At 34.2% G+C, this 20,119-nt stretch overlaps 1 protein-coding gene across 1 annotated transcript; it reads right to left on the bottom strand.

The window, feature by feature from the left end:
* Window positions 1–1,368: 1,368 nt before the first annotated feature.
* LOC130979574 (protein argonaute 1) lies at window positions 1,369–8,510 on the bottom strand. The gene is made up of 22 exons (XM_057903035.1): window positions 8,335–8,510; window positions 6,752–7,419; window positions 6,465–6,673; window positions 6,230–6,379; window positions 6,011–6,144; window positions 5,825–5,934; window positions 5,557–5,663; window positions 5,336–5,474; window positions 5,143–5,259; window positions 4,803–4,910; window positions 4,547–4,618; window positions 3,899–4,021; window positions 3,650–3,809; window positions 3,301–3,560; window positions 3,051–3,193; window positions 2,870–2,932; window positions 2,728–2,791; window positions 2,510–2,645; window positions 2,343–2,416; window positions 2,136–2,230; window positions 1,977–2,008; window positions 1,369–1,857 (listed from the first exon to the last, which is right to left on the bottom strand). The coding sequence occupies exons 2-22, from the start codon at window positions 7,409–7,411 to the stop codon at window positions 1,646–1,648; spliced, it is 3,168 nt and encodes a 1,055-aa protein (XP_057759018.1). The 5' UTR covers window positions 7,412–7,419; window positions 8,335–8,510; the 3' UTR covers window positions 1,369–1,645.
* Between the last annotated feature and the right edge of the window lie 11,609 nt (window positions 8,511–20,119).

Below are 20,119 nucleotides of genomic sequence, written 5' to 3'. Positions count from 1 at the left end.
ATATGACAAAACATAATTTGACATATACACAGAGTAGATTTATTTTATAACATATTATCAAATTAAATAATTTAGTAACGTCATGATATATAATTAAAGTGGCTACTCCAATAAAGATTTAATGATTGTTATCATGTGAAAATACATTATTTTAACCATTGGATGATAAATTATAAAATTTAATTTTTATTTGAAATAAAAGTTACTTTCATTTAAAATGTTAAACAAATAAGTTACACTTTTTAAAAAAAGATCATCATAAAAAATTGTTAAATTTTCATGAGAATAGCTACCTATAATTAAACGTGTAAAACTATAAAAATGTCTCTCAACTCTTTCCAAACTCGTTTAGAATGCATTTAGTTTGCATTTTTATTTTTACTTTTTATTTTATCTTTTTTCATAAAATTCCAACAAAAAATAATAAAAGTAAAAATAAATACAAATACAAACCAAACACACTTAATTCTTGTAGTTATATGATTCAAATAGTTTTTATAAAATTTAATAAAAAATAAAATAAATCAATAGACAAAACTAATACTAAAAAATATTTTTATCTTTTTTTAATTATTTATATTTTGAATAAAAACTAACTAATGTCTTAAATATTGTGCATAAGTAAAAAATAAATAAATAACGACATAATTTGAAATAAAAACGAGGTAGTAATTACTGAAGAATAAACGTAGGACAGTAATAAATTATCAATAACTTCTATAACCACACACTGCCCCAACATTAATATAAACTCATTGTTTAGGGTTATTATAACTTTTAAGCCATTATGACTAACTACTAACTCATTTCATGTAATTGACTAAAGTTTAAATAACTTCACCTGTCAGTCCATTTGGGGTTAGGGAGCAGTTGTACGAAATAAAGTGCGTACAAATAGCGATAAAAGGGCCGAATTGGAACATTGTCAACATTAACTATAGGAAAATTTTCAAATATATATATTATTAAATTGATCATAGGCTAAAAATCACTGGAAGAAGAATGCCTCAAATTCCTCCTTAACTATATAGTGCGTCAAGAATCCTATATATCTCAACTCATCTATTACAAGTTTATAACCCTATCACCACATGCATCCATAATATGTATTCTTAATATTTCACTACATGCAAAATCCATTTTACGAAGATATAAATAAATCTATCACCCCAAATAATTATGCATACTTTATATATTTCCCTGAATACAAAAATGCCCTTCTAAGTTCTAATCATCCTCCCAAGGAAATTACAAGTTAACCAAATGAGTTTAACTCCTTAAAACATCCCCAACAAAACAAAAAACAATTTCAAATTGATAATAAAACACTAGGAGGAAGATGTTAAAATGATAATAAAGTTGCGCATATATCCAAACAGGGCTAGAGATCTTGCCAATCCACGACATGACAAGAGTCAACAAATTACTGCCATTTCAAGCTCAAATTCCAAAGTAGAAAGGTCTAGCATAGGTAGGGTTGCCAACAACATATGTTTCAGAAAACAACAACAATATAATTAAAAGTACCACACAGCACTCTCAATGTCTCAACAACGTCGGAACAAAACCAACAAACAAATAAAACATAGAGAAGGGGTCCTCCACATGACTTGAAATAATAATAGTCCTTGCCTTAAAATGTTACTCAGCAATAGAACATGACCCTCTTGACATTGTCCTTGAGGGATGGCAGGGGCCTCACAGCAGCACTGGCACCAGGTGCACGCGTACTGCGTCCTGCACCCATACCGCGACCTGCAGCAGCACCACTTGTCATCGAGCCACTGTCGGATGTCTCGGGCTCCATGTAAAAACGGGCTCGGAATGCAGCCAAGTGCGCATAGTATGCAGGAGGCACTGAAATTGCACCATACAAAAAACAAACACCAACTTGTTAGACACATGCAATACATTGATACAAACATGAACATACACAAATCCCCCAAACTCAACATTTGCATTAAGAGAAGACTCACCAATTGAAACAGAACGGGTGCATCTGGCATAGCTGAAGAAATTACATTAAAGAACATCACACATCAAGTGTCAGGTAAAGATGGTACTAGAAATCAAAAGGTGTGGCAAACACAACTTGAAAAAAAAATGGAAATTCCACCGTGTTTTTTACTACTTACGTGTAGCACAGGTTGTTTGTAAGCATCTGAAGAGCATCAGCTGTGAAATTGTTTTCATCCCACAAAACGTGATAATGAGCTGGACGACTAGTGCCCTGATAACATTTTCCAACATAAAAACCCAATTAAACATTTTTTAACACAAGGATCACGCTTTAAACGTCAAATTGTGTATACACTAAAAACAATGATAAGCTATAAATTCACCTGAATTCCAGCATGACTACAGAGATAAAAGTCAAATTCAGTTGGGTGGCAGATTTTGGAGTCCACAACAGTACCTGCAAACAATTTCAGTTTCCGGGTTGTTTTTTTCATTTTGGCATCAAACTTATTATTTATTAAGGACAATTTATCAAAATTTTAGTAAATACCGGGCAGTATATTCCCACTCCGATCAATAGAGTTTCGATCATGATGGTTGCTGGCAAAAAGCCTAGTGTGATGACGCTTTTGAACTACCACAAAGGTCACAGGAGGCTGATAATTGGGCTCAAGAGATGCACAGGCCTGGCAGGAACATTTAGACTGAAGAAGTTACAAACAGCATCTAAAATTTCAGATACGCCAACAATTTGGCAAAACTTTATACCTTTCTAATAGCATCAAGCTCAAACAATAGGACTTGATAAAATTGACCCTCACTCACACCATCCCTGCAAATAATAAAATTTAGAATTGCCAGGTTCCATAAATATAAAAATCTGATCACAGGATTGAAAACATCAAACTACCTGTAAAATATGATGCGCTGTGGCTTCTGCCCAGTTGCTCTCCGGAAAGATATGAGTAGTTCCCTGCCAAAAAGAATAAGAAATCACAACTAGTTAATCTTTCAAACCTACAAGAGCATGGAATCTATACATATGTGCTTTAACAAGCTAACATCACAAAATGGAGGGAAAGAGAGGGTACTTAATCATTCCACCCGTGACCTGTCCTCTATTAGGATCTTGCCATTGCTTGAAGAGATCCTGAATGAGTTCCTGTCGATGTGCTTGTGCACAAACCAAACCAGCATACTTTGTAATCTCAGGCCAATCTTGGGAAGCCACAACCTACACAGCATACAAGATAATACTCAAGTGATCAAGTCAAAAATAATACCTTAAAAAAGATACTTAAATAGAACAGGTTGGAATTTTAGACAAATTCAAGAACATACAGCTGCAATAGATGGGCTTGAATCCTCTCCAGGGTGTGGGTGAGTAACATCGGCTCCAAAAATTATTGTAGGCCTGTCACTAACAAGGGGAATACGCCGCGAAAGGGCGTCAACAAGCACAGTGTTCCTTCCACCAACCTTAACATTAATTTTCAAAGCAACATTTGCAAGATACTGCTTGCTCATTTTGTATACATGCTTTGTTAAACAACATTGGGAAACAAGCCCAAGATCAGTCTCACATATTCGTTTCAGGTCACCTGCATCACAAAAAATAACAGTTTGATATGAACCGTAGTATTACGAGTATAAAAAGGACGGACACATGGTTTAGTCATCCAATCATTACCATAAAGAGAACCATTATTGTCAGGCAGGATAACAATAAGCAAATCAAGATCCTTTCCAGGCAGCTTGTTCTTGGCATCATAATACCGAGTTTTCAGAACCTTCTCAACTTGGTCAGGACGAGCACTAACTGGGGGAACTACTGGATCCAGATTGAATGCCTGATCATATTCAACAAAAGGATTACTTATGGCAAGAAAACTACAAACAAAATCGTATTTTCAGAAGGATTTACAAAGGGAATCTATACCATGCCAGATACTTGACACATCTGAGCGAGCTCATAACAAAATGTACGGGCAACACTATCTTGAACATTCCTGGAAAAGTTAATGCAGAACCAATGGTTGACTGTTCCTCCATTAACCATTTTCTGAAATAAAAGCCATAGCAAAAGGTTATTTGATGTTTCAATCAACAAGGACAGTATTAATAACAGTGTAAAATTTTGATCACATCACTCTGATCTGATTTAAAAGTATATTAAAATGCCAATATACGCATAAAAGAGGGAAGGGCATCTCAATTTTCAAGTTCACAAGCATGCCACCTATTCCAGCTCAGCATATTTTAAGACTAATAACATCAATACTTTACAAATAAGGTGATTAGCTCGGTCTAATTTTTTAAATTTTCACACAAAAATAGCATGGCACACACTCAAGATGGATTTTATCTTTATCTCTGATGCAAGGCCCAAGAGACAACCCTGGAATAAAAATACTTGCACCATCACCACAACCAAAGCAGAATAGTAAAATAAAATATGCAGATAAAATTTTGAAAGAAATTGACAAATCAAAAGGCAATAAAGTATGAAAAAAGAATATTGATAACAATAACAAATCAAAAGCATAAACTCAACAGTGAGGGAATCATTTTATACAATATCTCTAACCTTATTCATCATATTCCACTGGCCAACCTGAGGTAGGCAGTCCTTTTCTCTACCTGTATCATGATATTTGAGCTGGAGAACAAAATGTCAATAAACATTTAAAAAGACCAGTTATAAGTTTATAATAAAGAAACTATACACACACTCACTTCTCTCTCTCTCTCTCTCTCTCTCTCTCTCTCTCTCTCTCTCTCACTCACACACATTTGATATGGATAGAAAATATATATACAAAGGATAATGTACAGAAAAATACCCAGGGTGGAGGAAGGATGCGAGCTTCAACTTGAGCAAGCTTTTCACTGATCTTGATTCCAAACTCTTTAGCATAAGGGTCTTGATCATAGGCATTGTGATGTACTGTCTGAACAAAAAAAAAAAACAATGAATTAGGAGGGAAGCAACATGAACATACAGATGAAAGTAGATAGAATATATTCAATCAATAGATTGTGGAGAAGTATACAGAATGACAACAAAAGCCCACACCTCTTATAAAAAAAAACATGCTATTGAATGAAATGCATTACTACACACTACACATGTAGATAGAATTAGAATATGATGCTATTATGCTAAGAAGACATTCTGCAGACCTGCATTATGTCACGCTCCCTTTCAACAGGTCGTTGGCATGTGACTTTGAGCAAAGCAGTAATCTGCCTTTCATTCAACCTCTTTGAGTACCTCTGCCCTTCTACAATCTTGCAAACCTGCAACCAACAAACAATCCTTCAGTAGGTACATTCACATGAAAATAAAAAGCTTACTACTCATTAACTCATTTACCTCCATTGGCAGATAATTTGGCCTCTGTGTATTTCCCACTTGCAAACAAGGCCACTGAGTATGTTGAATGTGAAACCCGTAGGTCTCAGAGAAGTACTCGACAACAGACTTCATTGTTCCCCTCTCGTCTACAGGGAATCTAAAATTATTGACAAACCAAAAAGTGAGCAGTAGATTTGACCCATTCCATTAAGAATAAATGTTAGGTGACTATTACTCACGTCAACTCTCTAGTAGCCTGGGAAGTCAGACCAGAGATGCGATATTTTCTTCTCATGTTTCCACGATGAGTTACTTCAACCTTGATACCACGGAGAGCTTTTTTGATCTGTCATTCAAAAATAGAAAGAAAAAAGTCAATTTCTCATTCCTTTTAAATCAAGGGTGACGAGCAGTCTCCCAAAATCCAAGCCACATAAATGGATAACAGCCAAATGCAAATGCAAATGCAAATGAAAGCACGCATAGCTTGTGTCAACCAAAATCTACCTTCACACGATCAGCATCTGACAGTGGTCGGGTGGATACATCCCTATTCAGTAGCTGAGTTACAAACTCAATCACCGGCAATGGCTCAATAAATGCAGTGGAAGACATATCTGCACATCCAAAAGTTAGCATTTATGGAATCTATGATAAAAAATGAAGTGGGTATGTATAGACAGCGTAATGTACCAATGTTCAGAGAAAGTCCCATCTGTGTGGGACGAATACTCTGATAGAAACCACGCCAGCTTTCTAACCCCTCACCCAAAGGCTGTCTTCTTCCAAGATCGGGTGAATAAAATGATCTTCCTACAGGAGAATACCTACAATAACAAAACTCCATTTATACCCCAATAGTTTTGGGTAGAACAACGAAACCAAATAAAGGAAGAGAGCTATATCAAAGACCTGGTAGTAGGGAGTTCACGCAACACAATATCGAGAACCTGCAATGCTTCCTGAGGTGCATCAGTTTGTCTCCCTTGCAAAAAGAGCCCTAAATGGTGAAGGTCTGCCCGAGCAGCCAATTTTATCACAACTTTGAATTCCCTCTCCCTCCTGCAATGATAAGCAAACAAAACAATCAGATAAAGTATGAAAGTTTTTATTTGAATATTAAGTTGGAAACAAACATGAAACTAACCTTTGAGCTCCAGTTCCATCATCTTCATCAATTAACATGATCCTAAACTCCTTTGACACGAAAGGCAGTGGACCAGCTGTATAGAGGCTCTTTCGCCCATCATAAGCAGGAAGTCTCTTCCCCAAATGGGATTCTCGGTAAAGCCTCACCAACTCCTCCATAACAGCACGGTTAACGCCTCTTGATGTAACTTCTGGAGTGATTGTTACCTAAGCAACCAACAACTGATATAAGTTACAAGTTACATACAAACTGGGATTTTCTCAACTACTGAAGGTGGAACTTACATCATACTGATGCAGATCTTTGTTTGGCAGCTCAGCAAAGAAATGGTTGGCCTTGACAATACATTTTGTGCCGTAGCTACCCTTCCCAGGGCGAAGGGGAAACCTCATGGATGACTTGCTAGCTGGTGGACCAGAAGGGGCAGCTTCTGTCTGAGTTATATGCCCCATTTGCTGTTCCAGTTGGGGCATCTCCTGTGGCTGGGATGAACTGGAACTAGCCTCAGAGGGAGGAGGCCGAGGAGACACAGCCGCTTGATACTGAACTGGGGGGGTAGCTTGGTGCAGCTCGGGAACTTGGGGCCGTGGTGGGCCACCATAAGAAGGTCCTACGCCTCGACCGCCTCCTACACCACCACCACCACCGCGGCCACCACCATATCCACCTCGTGGAGCATACCCTTGCTGGGGAGGTCCTCCCCGTCCCCTACCTTGATACTCAGGGGGGCCACCATACTGCTGTTGAGGCATTCCACGGCCACGTCCTCCATAACCACCACGTCCTCCTTGGGGACCCCAACTCCTACCTCCCCCTTGTGGCCCAGGCCCACTGGTGGGAGCAGCCTGTTGGGGTGGAGCACTCCTTTCTGCAGGGCGCTGTTGGCCCTCAGAGCTTTCACCCCCACTAGAACTAGCTGCTTCAGTTTTCTTCTTCCGAACCATGATGAACACTGCACACAAAGGGGAAAAAGCATTACAACTTTGTGACTAGTGATAAATAAGCACCTCAGTATAAGGCACGCCTAACATCTCAAAATATAATCACTTTATAGAGAGCTACATATGATCAAATTATCACACATGCCAACAACTTTATAACCTAAACATCAAAATCAAGTACAGCGCTCAAGGGATTTCCATCAAGGATACTGCTCATGACAATAAACAAAACAACTCATGATAAAAGCACAAAAAAAAACACCAAGAAAGCAGCTTCTACAAGTTGGAATACTTCAAGTATCACAAGGATAGAGAACAGCAAGCAACCTAAGCAGTCATTCACTGGTTTCCAGAAGGAGAAAATGACTACAATCAGATGGAGAGAATGTCAAAAAATAAATCAGTAAAATCATCATCCAGGGTACACACATTGCAACTAAAACCAAACCCAATATCACCACCATCAGCGACAACCACTAAACCCAACCATAATCAACAACACCAAACCCTAGAAAGTAACAACCAAAGATAAACAACAGTACGATCTACAACACAAGCATCAAGTAACAAAAAAAAAGTAAAATAAAAGAAAACCTTCAAAAAAGCTAAGCCCGCAAGATAACAAACGGTAATCGTTAAAATCAGAAGCAGATCAGATCAGAAGAAAAATCACCAACAGCAACATCTACCACAGTCCACACAACTAGATCTAAAGAAGAGAAAAAAAATTAAAATAAATTATCATATTTTCACAAATACCGTGAAAATAAAACAACAAATACCCCTACACATGAAGCAAAAACAGCGGAAAAAAAACAGAGAAAACGGCAAACTGAAAATCATACACTGAAATCAGAAGAACCAAACCCTAGGCGAAAAAAATAGAATAAAAAAAAAGTGATCGAGTTTCATATTTCAATTTTCACCTGAAAAATAAAAAGGCGCTGGAGCAGACGAAGGTGTTGGCGGAAGAAGTTGAGTGTGTATAGTTAATAAAGAAGAATGAGAGAAAGAGAGTGCAGGGAATGGGAGTTTCTCTCACTATAATTTAGGAAATGGAGAAACATAAAACGGTTAGAGAGAGAAAGAGAAGAAGGAGAAGCAATGCGAGCTATGGGCATTGTGAGTTTGTTATAAAGATGGGGTAGGTCTTTGAAAATGACCACTCCGTCCCTACGCTCTTTCAATCTTCTTTCTTCTCGTGTTCTATTCTTCTCTTTTCTTTTCTTCACCAATTAGAGAATACAGATCGTCAATTTAATAATATTTTTATTATAAATATATTTTGCATTAAAAATAAAATCTATTTAATATATTTTGCTATAATATATTTTATTTTCTTATAAAATGGTATAATTACTTTCCTGTTCTTTTTATGAATTTCTCAAGATTCTATTATTAATTTCCATCATTAATTGACTCTTTTGGTCTTTTGGACAGTAATTAATTTACTGTAACAGAAAAATTTAAAAGATGACTGCAAAATTTTTGCTAGAAAGGCTTTCTTCCCAACAATAGCCAATAGGTATATGCGTATGTCCTCTCCTCATGTTGACTGAATTATTTGAGAACTGAGACATAGGTCACTGTGTTGGAATATAATAAAATTGAAATTAATTTGATCTGATTTTAGAATTAAATTATTTTATATTTTATTTAGGGTAGTTTCGTCACCTGCAGTGATAGTGAAAGATTGTATTGTAAAATAAAGAATTAAATTATTATATTAATTTGTAAATCAATTTAATTCATATTTTAAGTAATTAATTATAAATATAATAATTTATTTCCAATTCAATTTATTTTAGATCAAATCAATTTTAAAAATATTCCTAATAATCATAGATAATTTATTTGAATTATTATTAAGGTTGAAGGTGAATTTATCTAAAGTAATAAAAATTTATTTGAAAAATATTTTAGTCTAGTATGTTATATCTTAGGCATAGACATAAACACTAAGACATATATTAAGAAGACGTAGACACAAAATATATATATATATATATATATATATATATATATATATATATATATATATATATATATTGTGTTTGACAAAACAAATATACAAGACACACAAAATATTAAAAAGTTTATAATACTCACATCTTCTATCTTTATCATCATCACCACATAGATTTTTATTCTATTATCATTCATTTTTTTTCTCCATTACCATTCATATAACCAAAAATAAATTATTCAGATATCAGAAAATTTCAATAATTGTACCCACAAATTCAATAATATTAAAAAAATAGAGATGAATAATAAAAATAATTGAACCTTTTTTTGAAAAAAAAATAGAAAAATGAAAAAAGAGGCGGAAAGAAGGAAGAATGGACAAAAAGCAAAATCAGAGAGAGCAGCAGTGACAGACTGAAGAGGAAGAGGGAAGAGACAGTGATTTAAGCCGTAAAGACGAAAAGAAAGAAAGGTGACAGCAAGGAGAAAGCAAAAGTAACAGGAGATCTAGACCAAATAAGGAGGAGGTGTGATGGATCTGGACCATGGGAGCGATGGTATCTTTTTCTCTGTCTAAACGGATTCGCCTCTGACCTCTGGACATGTCAAAACTGCATGAGTTTACTAGGGTGGAGCACAGCGACAGAGACGGATCTAGACGGATCTGGATCTAAACAAGTGGTGGAGAAAGAAAGATTAAGAGAGAAGGGTGTGGCGGCGGTAGCGACGATAGTGGCGATAGCAGAGAGAAAAGAAAGTGACAAAAGAAATAGGAAGAAAGAAGGAGAGAAGAGGAGGAGGGTGGAGCATTTGAAAACAAGAATGAGGAAGGAGAAGATGAAAAAAGGGGGTTAAGATTAAGGGATAAGAATGGTATTTTAAAAAATAATCAAGGATAAAAGGGTACAAATTTGTGTCTTATTTAGTGTGTCTTAATATCTCATCTTTTTTTAAGGACATCAAATACATGTATTTTATGTATGTTTGTGTGTTGCCGTGTCTTTAAAAAATTAGTATCTTAACAACCAAACATTGTACATGTGTATCTATATCTATGTCTTCTATAGACACGCACATAAAACAAATGTACTCTAATGACGAGGATATAATAAGGGTAATAGCGATGGTGTAATGGTCATGACAAGTGGTATTTCACCACATATTAATTCATTATGTGATGAATTATGTAACACCCTAACTATCAAAACTCACGCTTCCGGCTGCGCGACTCTGATAGATCGCACATTACGACGACTCTTATACTATTTAATACTAAAATATGAGTATGTTTAAAACTTTAAATCACAATATCGCTCCAAAAGTTCTTTTGTTATGTAACGTACATCCATACATACAATACAACATACAAAATGGAAAAGTTGTAAGGGGTGAGAACATCATCCTCGAAAGGGTTCTCATCGTAGGGTTGCAGAATTACTATAATAGGATACGCGAGATAAAATCGTTATAGTGATTGATAACCGCCTTATGTATCTTTTCAAAAATAACGGTTTATTATAAAAGAGAAATCTGAAACCTTTTTTGAAAGAGGCATTGTTCAATTCTTAAAAACTTAAAAGCCTTTCAAAAGGTTTATCTATACTGAACCAAATTAGCCTTTCATATTTTCCAAATCAGAAATATCAACCAGACATGGCCTTCGGCCCACCTCATGATTAACCACGACTCTAGGCCCAAACAACCCAAACAGCAACCAATCACCACAGTCCAACAAAGTCTCAGTTGCAAACACAATTAGGAAAGTTCAAGCACAAACAGCCAGTTACAGTAAGTAGAACAATTAGCAGTTAATCACAAGTAATCACTGTAACATCTCAAGTTTTTTAAAACATTTCACATATACCCTCTAATTTTATCAAAATACCTAAACTACCCTTTACCCCATTTTCTAAACCCTAACATTCTCCTAACTAACACACACACACACACACACACACACACACACTGCTGAGAATGAAAGAAAGAAAAATAGCGAGGGAAAATAGAGAGGGAGAAGAAAGGAAGAAGAGGGGGAGAAGGAGGTGATACCGGTGAGGTTGGATGTCGACGTCGTTACCGCGGATCAGGTAGGGAGAGGGGAAAGGAGTTCGAAACAGGAAATGGGGGAAGGAGAAAGGAAGAGGCGCGAGAGAGGAGGTGCTGTCCCGCCGTCCTCGCCATCTCCCTTGGAGACCGTTCCTGCCGCTGGAAAGGGAGCTTCGTTGTTACCATCGCGGCTGCAGGTATGGGGCTTCGAAGAGAGAGAGAGGAGCTCGCAGAGGAGAGAGAAACACAATGGCTAGGGAGAGGAGAGTCTCGCAAGGAGGGGGAGCCGGTATGCCTCCGCCGTTGTCGCAAGCTGCGCCACCGCGCCTCTGGTCACCGGGAATCGCACTGACGTTGCTGGAAGCTGCTATTGGAAACTCTGCAAGTTTGTCCTAGCTCAGCTTTGATTTTGCCTGTTCTGTCCTTGCCGGTGAAGGGTCACCAGAGCTGCTGATGCTCCATCCTCTTATTTCCTTTGGTAAGACTAAAATTGTTCTGCCTTGTCTTGCCATAAAGCTCTATTATTGACTCTATCCCATCATGTTTGATGTCCCTTTTTGTCTTTGCTTAGTTTTAAACCACCGTAGGCTATTAAATTCGCTGTCATTGTTACTGTGGTTGTTCTATGCTATTGATACTAGGGCTGTGGTTAAAGTTGCTGCAGTGAGAAATCGAAGTTGTTGCTACTACCTCGGTCTAAATTTCGTGCTCTTTCATTCCATTCTACTTCAACCTTCCTCACCTTTTATCTTGGCACTCTGGTTTGGTTTCTTCGGTCTCTTGGGACCAATTTATGAGTAGGCTTTACATTTATAATTATTTAGCTTTACATCTATAATTATTTTGATATATGTTGCTTGAGTTTATGAATATACTTACAAGTTATCAATCAATGATTTGAATTTGATTTTAATAATGAATTTATTAGAACTAAATATTTATTTATGTGAAATTCATATTTTTAACCTGCACATGAGACTGTATACCTGTTTGATAAAGTTTTGTATTATTTCAAAATATTCGATTTTATTTGAATATGTGTTTTTGTAACACTAAAGTATTATGGATACTTACTTATAGGCTCTGAATTTGTAAAGTATATTTGACATTTCATATGATTGAACAAGATTTTTTATTAGAAAGTATTATTGATTTGATTTAATACTATATATATTTGAAAGATCAAAAATTGGTTGTATTTGAAATTATATGTTTTGAATTAGTTTGGGAGGCTCGTATTAGAAAACCGTAGTTAACGGCGGTTATGACGTTAACCTAGATGCATCTGGCTCAGACCTCAGCTAGCAGGGGCGTTGCTAGCCTAACATGTATGCCACACGTTGGATCTGTTATTCCGTACGGACACACTAGAGGAAAGGGCTACCCATAGAGGTGGAGCCGCCCATGTGTGGACTTTTGACTTGCTTTCTGTATGAGAACTCCCTTATTGATTCACTTATTTATATAAATTATTATCTTCTAACTAAAATTATGTTTATATGGTCTCATGTGAATTATAGATGTACTGTCTAATCACTGGGTTGCAAAACTCACTCCGTTTTTCTAAAAAAATTTTTCAGGAATAAATATTTGATTATGTGAGCCTTTCTATTCAAGAGTAATAATCTGCAATGAGTATCTATTCGTTGTTGAGTTCTTAGACGTCATCTGCTCCATATGTCACAGGCAGGATCCATCCATATTTATTTATTTTACCTTTTATTAAAATATGTAATTATTTATTTTAGAAACTGTAAATTTATTTAAAATATTTGTAACTTTCTTATTTAATTTATATTTGAGTCTGATAGGCTTTCTAGGGAACTGTTTCCCTTAGCACCGGTCATGGTTCATTTTGGGCCGTGACAATCACAAAGGTGAAACAAGTACAATATGCACACCCAAATAATGTCACATAGATGCATATAATGCATGCCTGTCCTAGTGGCTGATGATATCATCTGTCGGTTATAGAGCCAAAACATATCAATTTCATCCCTTTTTGAAATCAATCAAATATACTAAAATCAACATCAATCCTCCTCAACTCACACATTAACACTTTACCACAATTCACAAAACTACCATCCAACCATTTTACCCATCTCAATCAAATGGCTAATTTACAAATACATTAACATGTCATACATCCTTCCTTATCCCAATTTCCAACAATACTATTTTCAATCAACCATCATTATACATAATCAATTAACCATGGATAAGGATGATGATGTTACTCCAATTTACATTACCTAAACACAAAATCTTCACTCTACTCCTCACATAAAACCAATCACTTTCTCCCTTTCTCTAACTTCTCATGCTTAAATTTTGCCTTGCTAATTAAGTAAGGAAATTATGAGATAAGATTAAGAGTAGACAAAAGAAAAGAAATTAAATTCATCTTCTTTTACCATTTCTTATCCACCACAAGATTAATTCACTATGTGGTGAATTAACCTAAAGATAAGATTAACCACTCATCTTAAGATAAAACGAAATCTAAATTCATCCAAATTTCTTCTCATAAAGTTCGATCACTCCCTTCCAGTATTTTTGTTGTACTACCTACAAGGTGTGCATGTTTAAATGTGAATGGTATAATCCAAGTTCACGACAAGGAATACGAAAGCACAAAAACTACGATATCACTGAAGTTAATGTAACCAGGAAATATAGGCACTAAGATACTTTTATACTACCTCAAAATGCACAACAAGTATACTATTTGCCTTATTATCGGACGAAAAAATTCCGACAGTATATATTTACCGGCGAAGTTTATACCATTTGATTTTGTTCGACGGTACTCAACGTTTTTCTTATAGTTTTAATCATCTTCTTGTATAAAAAACCATCTCTAGATCTTTGAAGGAGTAAGGAATAACATCAATCTCAAACAACCAAGAAGCAAATACCATTCTTCTCATCTACTTCTTCATCCTCAAGGTTAGTGAAGAGAATACTTTCACTTTCTCTCCTTTTAAGTTCGACTTTTATGCCCATTCATAAAGGACTTATGTTGTTCATTTTCTTATGTAACAAGGTAACACGAGGAACCTCAAGAGGAATATCTAAGATATCAAAATTCAAGTTCAAAAGGGTGAAAAATCACTTCCTTCCCTTTCATTGAGGTCTCGACCATGAGGCATAATTTTAATTATTTGATGTGTTGTTTTTATTTAGGAAATTCTTGGTGACTAGAAGGGCTAAGAAAGCAACTTGAGAAGACTAACAAAAAAAGTAAGGGTTAGGATAACTAGAAAGTCTCAAATTTGAATAATATGTTATATTGATGTTTTGATGATGTCTTGATGATACTTGATGAATATAAATGTTCTTAAAAATAATTGAGTAATTGATGAGTTAATAATATGTTTTGTAAGTGCTTGATATGAATCTTTCATAGTTTCATGAATATGTATCATGATGATGATAGCCGAATTGTATGTGCACTTGGGATTAGAGCTTACCTTCATAAAAATTAATAATCAAGAGAAGAAATCATAAGATGATACTCATAATGTTTAAGAGAGTAAAAGGATGAAAGAATATAAGAAAAGACTTTAAGGAGACTTGAAAATATCATAAAAACATTCGTGATGAGAATGGAATATAATTATGCTCCTAGAATTAAGTTATAATTTTAAAAATTTAAATCCATGATAAGGACTCATAAAGTGATAATTGATGGAGTTAATCAAGTAAAAGACTAGAAGATTGAAAGAGAGAAGTTAAAAGAGCCTAAGAAAATTATAAGCACAAAGTTTAGGACTATGAAAAATATATGATGCACCAAATTTGGTTCGAACGAAATTTAAAATAAAAGTAAGCTAAAAGTATAAATAACAAAATATTAATCTTAACATTATGAACATAGAATACTTAGGAGCAAAAATATAATTATATAAAAAATATGGATCAAAATATAGTTAGGATATAATACCGAGCACAAATATTAATTTTAGAAGAGTTTAGGATAACAGTATAAGAATAACAAAGTAATAAAATAAGAATAAAACAATAAGTGGTAAAATGATCATTTTCACTAATAAAAGTTAGAACAATCATGGTATGAAATTTTAAGGACAAAATGGTAATTAGGAGAAAAAATGGTATAAAAGACTTTAAAGATACAAATTAAAATAGTAATTATGAATAAAGAGGAAGGGTAAAAAGGTAATTACAAAAAACTAAGGACATAAAGAACATACTATAAAAGATTGAAGATAAAGATACATATATATAAAATTGAGAAGTGAGGGTATAAAAGTAATGTGAGAAAAAAAAGCGTGTTAAAAAAATAAGAGACATAATGGTCAAATTATAAAATTTTAAGGGAAAAATGGTAATTATAACTAAAGAAAGCTTAAAGTCTCAAGATAAAAGATTAAGGACATAATCAATATAAAGACTAATATAATAAGGAGTAAGGACAAAAGATTAATTATAAAGAAAAAGGAGCATAAAAGACTCTTAAAAAAAAAGATTTAGTATGAGAACTAAATAATTATGTGCTTGATAAAAATGATGGTTTTGTCTCACTTGCTCAGTGTTTTGTGATTATTTGAGGATGATGATTTCGTTCTGTCTACAGTAAGGACAATAACTTTGTCCCGCTCACAGCTTAACAAATATAATTTTATGAGGATGGCGATACGCAATACTTACTTGAGAATTTAAATACGACATATGATTTTTAAATAAAAACTCTTGGATTTTAGTTATAAAAGTTGAAATATGATTTTCTAAGACATACAACATAATTTTGGTTTGAATATAATTTTGGAAAAGGAGAATGGGACTCAAGGACATGTTGTTATTTGTTATTGTTGTTGCATTAGTCCTTGTAGAAGAATAAGTAGAAGCATTAGTAATTATAGATGATAGTAATTAAATAGTTTTTGATGGGTGCCAAAGTGAATGTTATGAATTTTATTTTTAACAGATTTAATTAATTATTTATACTTATTTTGACTGAAATAATTATTTTGATATGAAGAAATAAAGTGTTCGAAAATTATTAAACAATGTGTTACTTTTTATCAAATGATGAGATTGAGGCATAATAATTTTATGTTATTCTTTGTTCTTATTTCTTACATTATTTGTGTTCTTTAGAAATAGAGATAATAGATAAGTGTCATTAGGCAAAAGAATGAATAGTAATATTAAATGTGATGCTCTAAAGTATATTATTGGCAATAGTGATAGAAATTATATTTGGGAGTTGAAAATAAACACAAATACCTTTGTTAATTTATGTGAGTTGCTTCAAGTCTAAAGAGGACTTCGAGAGGATGGCCAAATAGCTTATCGGAGCAAATTGCAAGTTTTTTAATTATCTTAGAGCACGATAAGAGAAATCATAGTCCACAAGTTAGATTTTATAGATCTAAGAAAACAATTAATAAGTATTTCAATAAGACTCTTAAGGCTATTATACATATCCAAAGCATGTTGTTCACCAAAGCCTCACTAGTTGAAGAGAATTGCGTAGACCCAACATGGAGAAAGTTTAAGGTATAGCTAATGGTTTATGTGTGTCATTTGTTTTTCGGTTAGAAATGTAATGACCCGATTTTTAGTATGTCTGAATCATATTGGAAATTGAGTGCTACCAACTTGTCTTCCTAATTATGATCTATTATTTATTATATGAGTGTGAGTTGTTGTTAAAAGCGTAGTTATTTTGTGAATTTTTTTTTGAAACATTTGGATTATTAAACGGAATTATTCATAATCATTTCACAAATAATAAAAAATACAACAGTTATAAACAACCACACTTATATACATCTCAAACAATTAAATAACATGCAATTATCCAGCCATTATTTGAGCATAAATTTTAGTTAAAACACCCCTAGAAATAGCTAGATAATAACTATATACGTATATATATATACAACATCCTAGACCCTGACCTATTCAAAAAGTCTCTAACCTAACACCTAGACTCTATACTCACCTAGTCCCTCTAAACTACGAAAGCGAGGAAAGTACGTTCTAATTCTTCAAAATTTGGGTCAGGTTGAACGCCATTAAAAGGCAGAATATCATCTACTACTCCTCTACACGATCATACGTTGTCATAGGACAACTCACTGGCATTTCATCAAATAGCCTCATAACAGGAGTCTCGTACAAATAATTTAGGTTAAAGTTTGTATTCAAACGGAGTACGGATATCAGCTGGTCTATCAATATTTAATATAAACAGAGAATGGAATTCACCCTAGACTCAAAACACTACCTAGAGCGAAATTTTCTTTGCGGAGCGATCACTCGTAAGTCATGACAGAATACTCCTGCTTCCATCTGAAGGGGGAAGAGAGAGAAGGGGTAAGAACCGGAAAGTTCTTAGTAGAGTCATGCTAATTAGTCATGTTAATCGCTTCCGTTGTGCTTATCAGTCAGTAATATATTTTACAGTAAACAGAAAGAAACATAGATAATAGATAAATAGAGAAAACTGAGAAACAGAATACAAACAGAAAAATACAAGATAATAGGACACAGTAAACACAAAGAATAAAATACAAATAGAGAAAGCATACATTCATACGACAATCATAATAGAGAGAATGCGCAACCAAGTATGATGCATGTCTGTCCTATGCATGTTATGAGCCCACGTGTCGGTTTACACCCTGCAGCCTGACATTACCTAGGAAATAGTCCTAGATATGGTTTTCCGTTGTGTCTTTCATGCATACGTGTAGGTGGTTAAAAATACCACTCCTTCGTGACTACTGACAGTCGGCGCAAAGCTCGAGGCCATAATATACGCATAAGGAAAAACAACGATCCTCAGTTCGTGGGCGTCTCCGAGATCAACACACAACAAAACAGTAATCCTTAGTTCTTGGGCTATCCCTGAGATCAACACACAACAAAACAGCGATCCTCAGTTCATGGACTATCCCCGAGATCAACATACAATAGTTCATGGGTTATTCCCCTTAATCAATGAATATCAATTCGTGGGTTTTTCTGTATTTTAACATTTTTTATCATGCTTTCTAAATCTCAGCAATTCATATAATACCTAGCCCCAAACACAATCAAGCACTAATTATGTTGCTCCTAGATTGCTTCCTTAATCGGCATTTATCTTTGTCTTTAAAGCTTTACTTTCTTTTTTTTTATTTTTATGTTTTTTTCAACATTTTATCTTATCTTTCTTTTATCTTCTCCTCACAAACATATTCTTATCACTCCCTGGGTGTTTTATGAAGGTAATTATAGAATTTCGAGTTTAAGGTTGTTGTCCTAAAACTTTTAAGAAAAATTGCCTTTTACCTTTATTTTATAATTTTTAATAATATTTTATTATATATTTTTGAAAATTACATTTTTAACCCAAAATTTTATTAAATTATATTTTGATAACTTTTAATATTTATACTTTAACTCCCTAAACTTTTAATATTTATACTTTTCTCCCCCAAAACATAAAAATATTTGTACTTTGACCCCTAACAAGATCAAAGAGTTGCTCTTGAGTATTCTTGGTGATATTCAAAGTGTTCTTTGTGTTCTTCACAAATTTATCAAATTTTTTATTCAAAATAAATTTGCAGCTACTAAAGTCCCATGATTTTCACTTGATTTCAACACAAATTTATCATTAATTTGAGGCTAAACCTGGGCCAGAATTGCATTTTTCCAGCAGCTATAAACCAAACTCACAAACTTGATTTTCAACCAATTTTCATCAAATTTTCAATAAGAATCACTTATATAAACAATCAATTTTAAACATAATCAAACCATACAATAATCACAAAACTTAAACACAATTAATCAAGATTAATTTCACCAAACACCTACCTCTCTCTGAAGCTCCAAAAATTGGATGTACATTAAAGCTTTTCTAGCTCACTTTTCTTTTTAAATCCATTCAAGAACAACTTTAACTATCATAAAGCATGCTTAACCGAATGTCAGCAGTCATATAAGACGGTTATCCTCACTTTAAACTTGTTGAAAAAAGTTTTTTAACCCACAAGTTAAGCTAAACAAGAGATCTATGAAAAAATATCAAGAAAACACAAGTTTAACTTAGTTTTCTTGAAGCCAAACCAAAGAGGAAGGGAGAGAAGCCATCTCACCTGAATATGAGGCATGATAAATCACATGGTTTTGAAGAGGAAGAAGAGAGGATCACTTTAATCGGTTCAGAATTTTAATTTGAGTTTTGGTGTGAAAGAAATCAAGCTTGGAAGATTAAGTGTTCATGGAGTTTTCTCTCTTTTCTTCTCTCTTGATTTTCGGCCATGAAGGAAGGAAATTAGTAGTTGAAAAGTGACTTGGAGAAAGGGGAAAGGCGTGCTTCATGGTGATTGGCTAGTTTGGGAGGTGGTTTGAAAAATATCTCAGGTGGATAATTACTAAAATTAGTTATGTTAGAACACAAGTATTTCCTTACTTTGCTCTTAAAAAATCCTAGCTTGGAGAATAAGAAAGAAAGCATGTGGTGGCTGGTCCTAGGAGCTCCATGTGTTATAATGTGATGATTCATCAAAATTTAATAATAAAATGTCATTTTGGGGATAATTACTAAAACTAGATACATTAGATTGCTTTACTAAAGGATAAGCATAAACTTTACTAGTATAAATGATACTAGTAACATGATAATCATGAGAATAGAAGATATATGATGAGGTATTAGCATTGCTAAAGTCA

Source organism: Arachis stenosperma, chromosome 5 (genome assembly GCF_014773155.1).
Source record: "Arachis stenosperma cultivar V10309 chromosome 5, arast.V10309.gnm1.PFL2, whole genome shotgun sequence".
In the NCBI taxonomy this organism is placed as follows: Eukaryota; Viridiplantae; Streptophyta; class Magnoliopsida; order Fabales; family Fabaceae; genus Arachis; species Arachis stenosperma.
This window is presented reverse-complemented; position numbering and strand designations above follow the sequence as displayed.

What these genes read in the sequence shown, in the direction of transcription:
- LOC130979574 (XM_057903035.1), bottom strand. Translation starts at nt 7,411, where the DNA reads ATGGTTCGGAAGAAGAAAACTGAAGCAGCTAGTTCTAGTGGGGGTGAA. An exon ending in CAGATGCTGATCGTGTGAAG is followed by an intron (nt 5,664 to 5,824) that starts GTAGATTTTGGT and finishes TTTGAATGACAG; the next exon opens with ATCAAAAAAGCTCTCCGTGG. An exon ending in CAATAATGGTTCTCTTTATG is followed by an intron (nt 3,561 to 3,649) that starts GTAATGATTGGA and finishes TTTGTGATGCAG; the next exon opens with GTGACCTGAAACGAATATGT.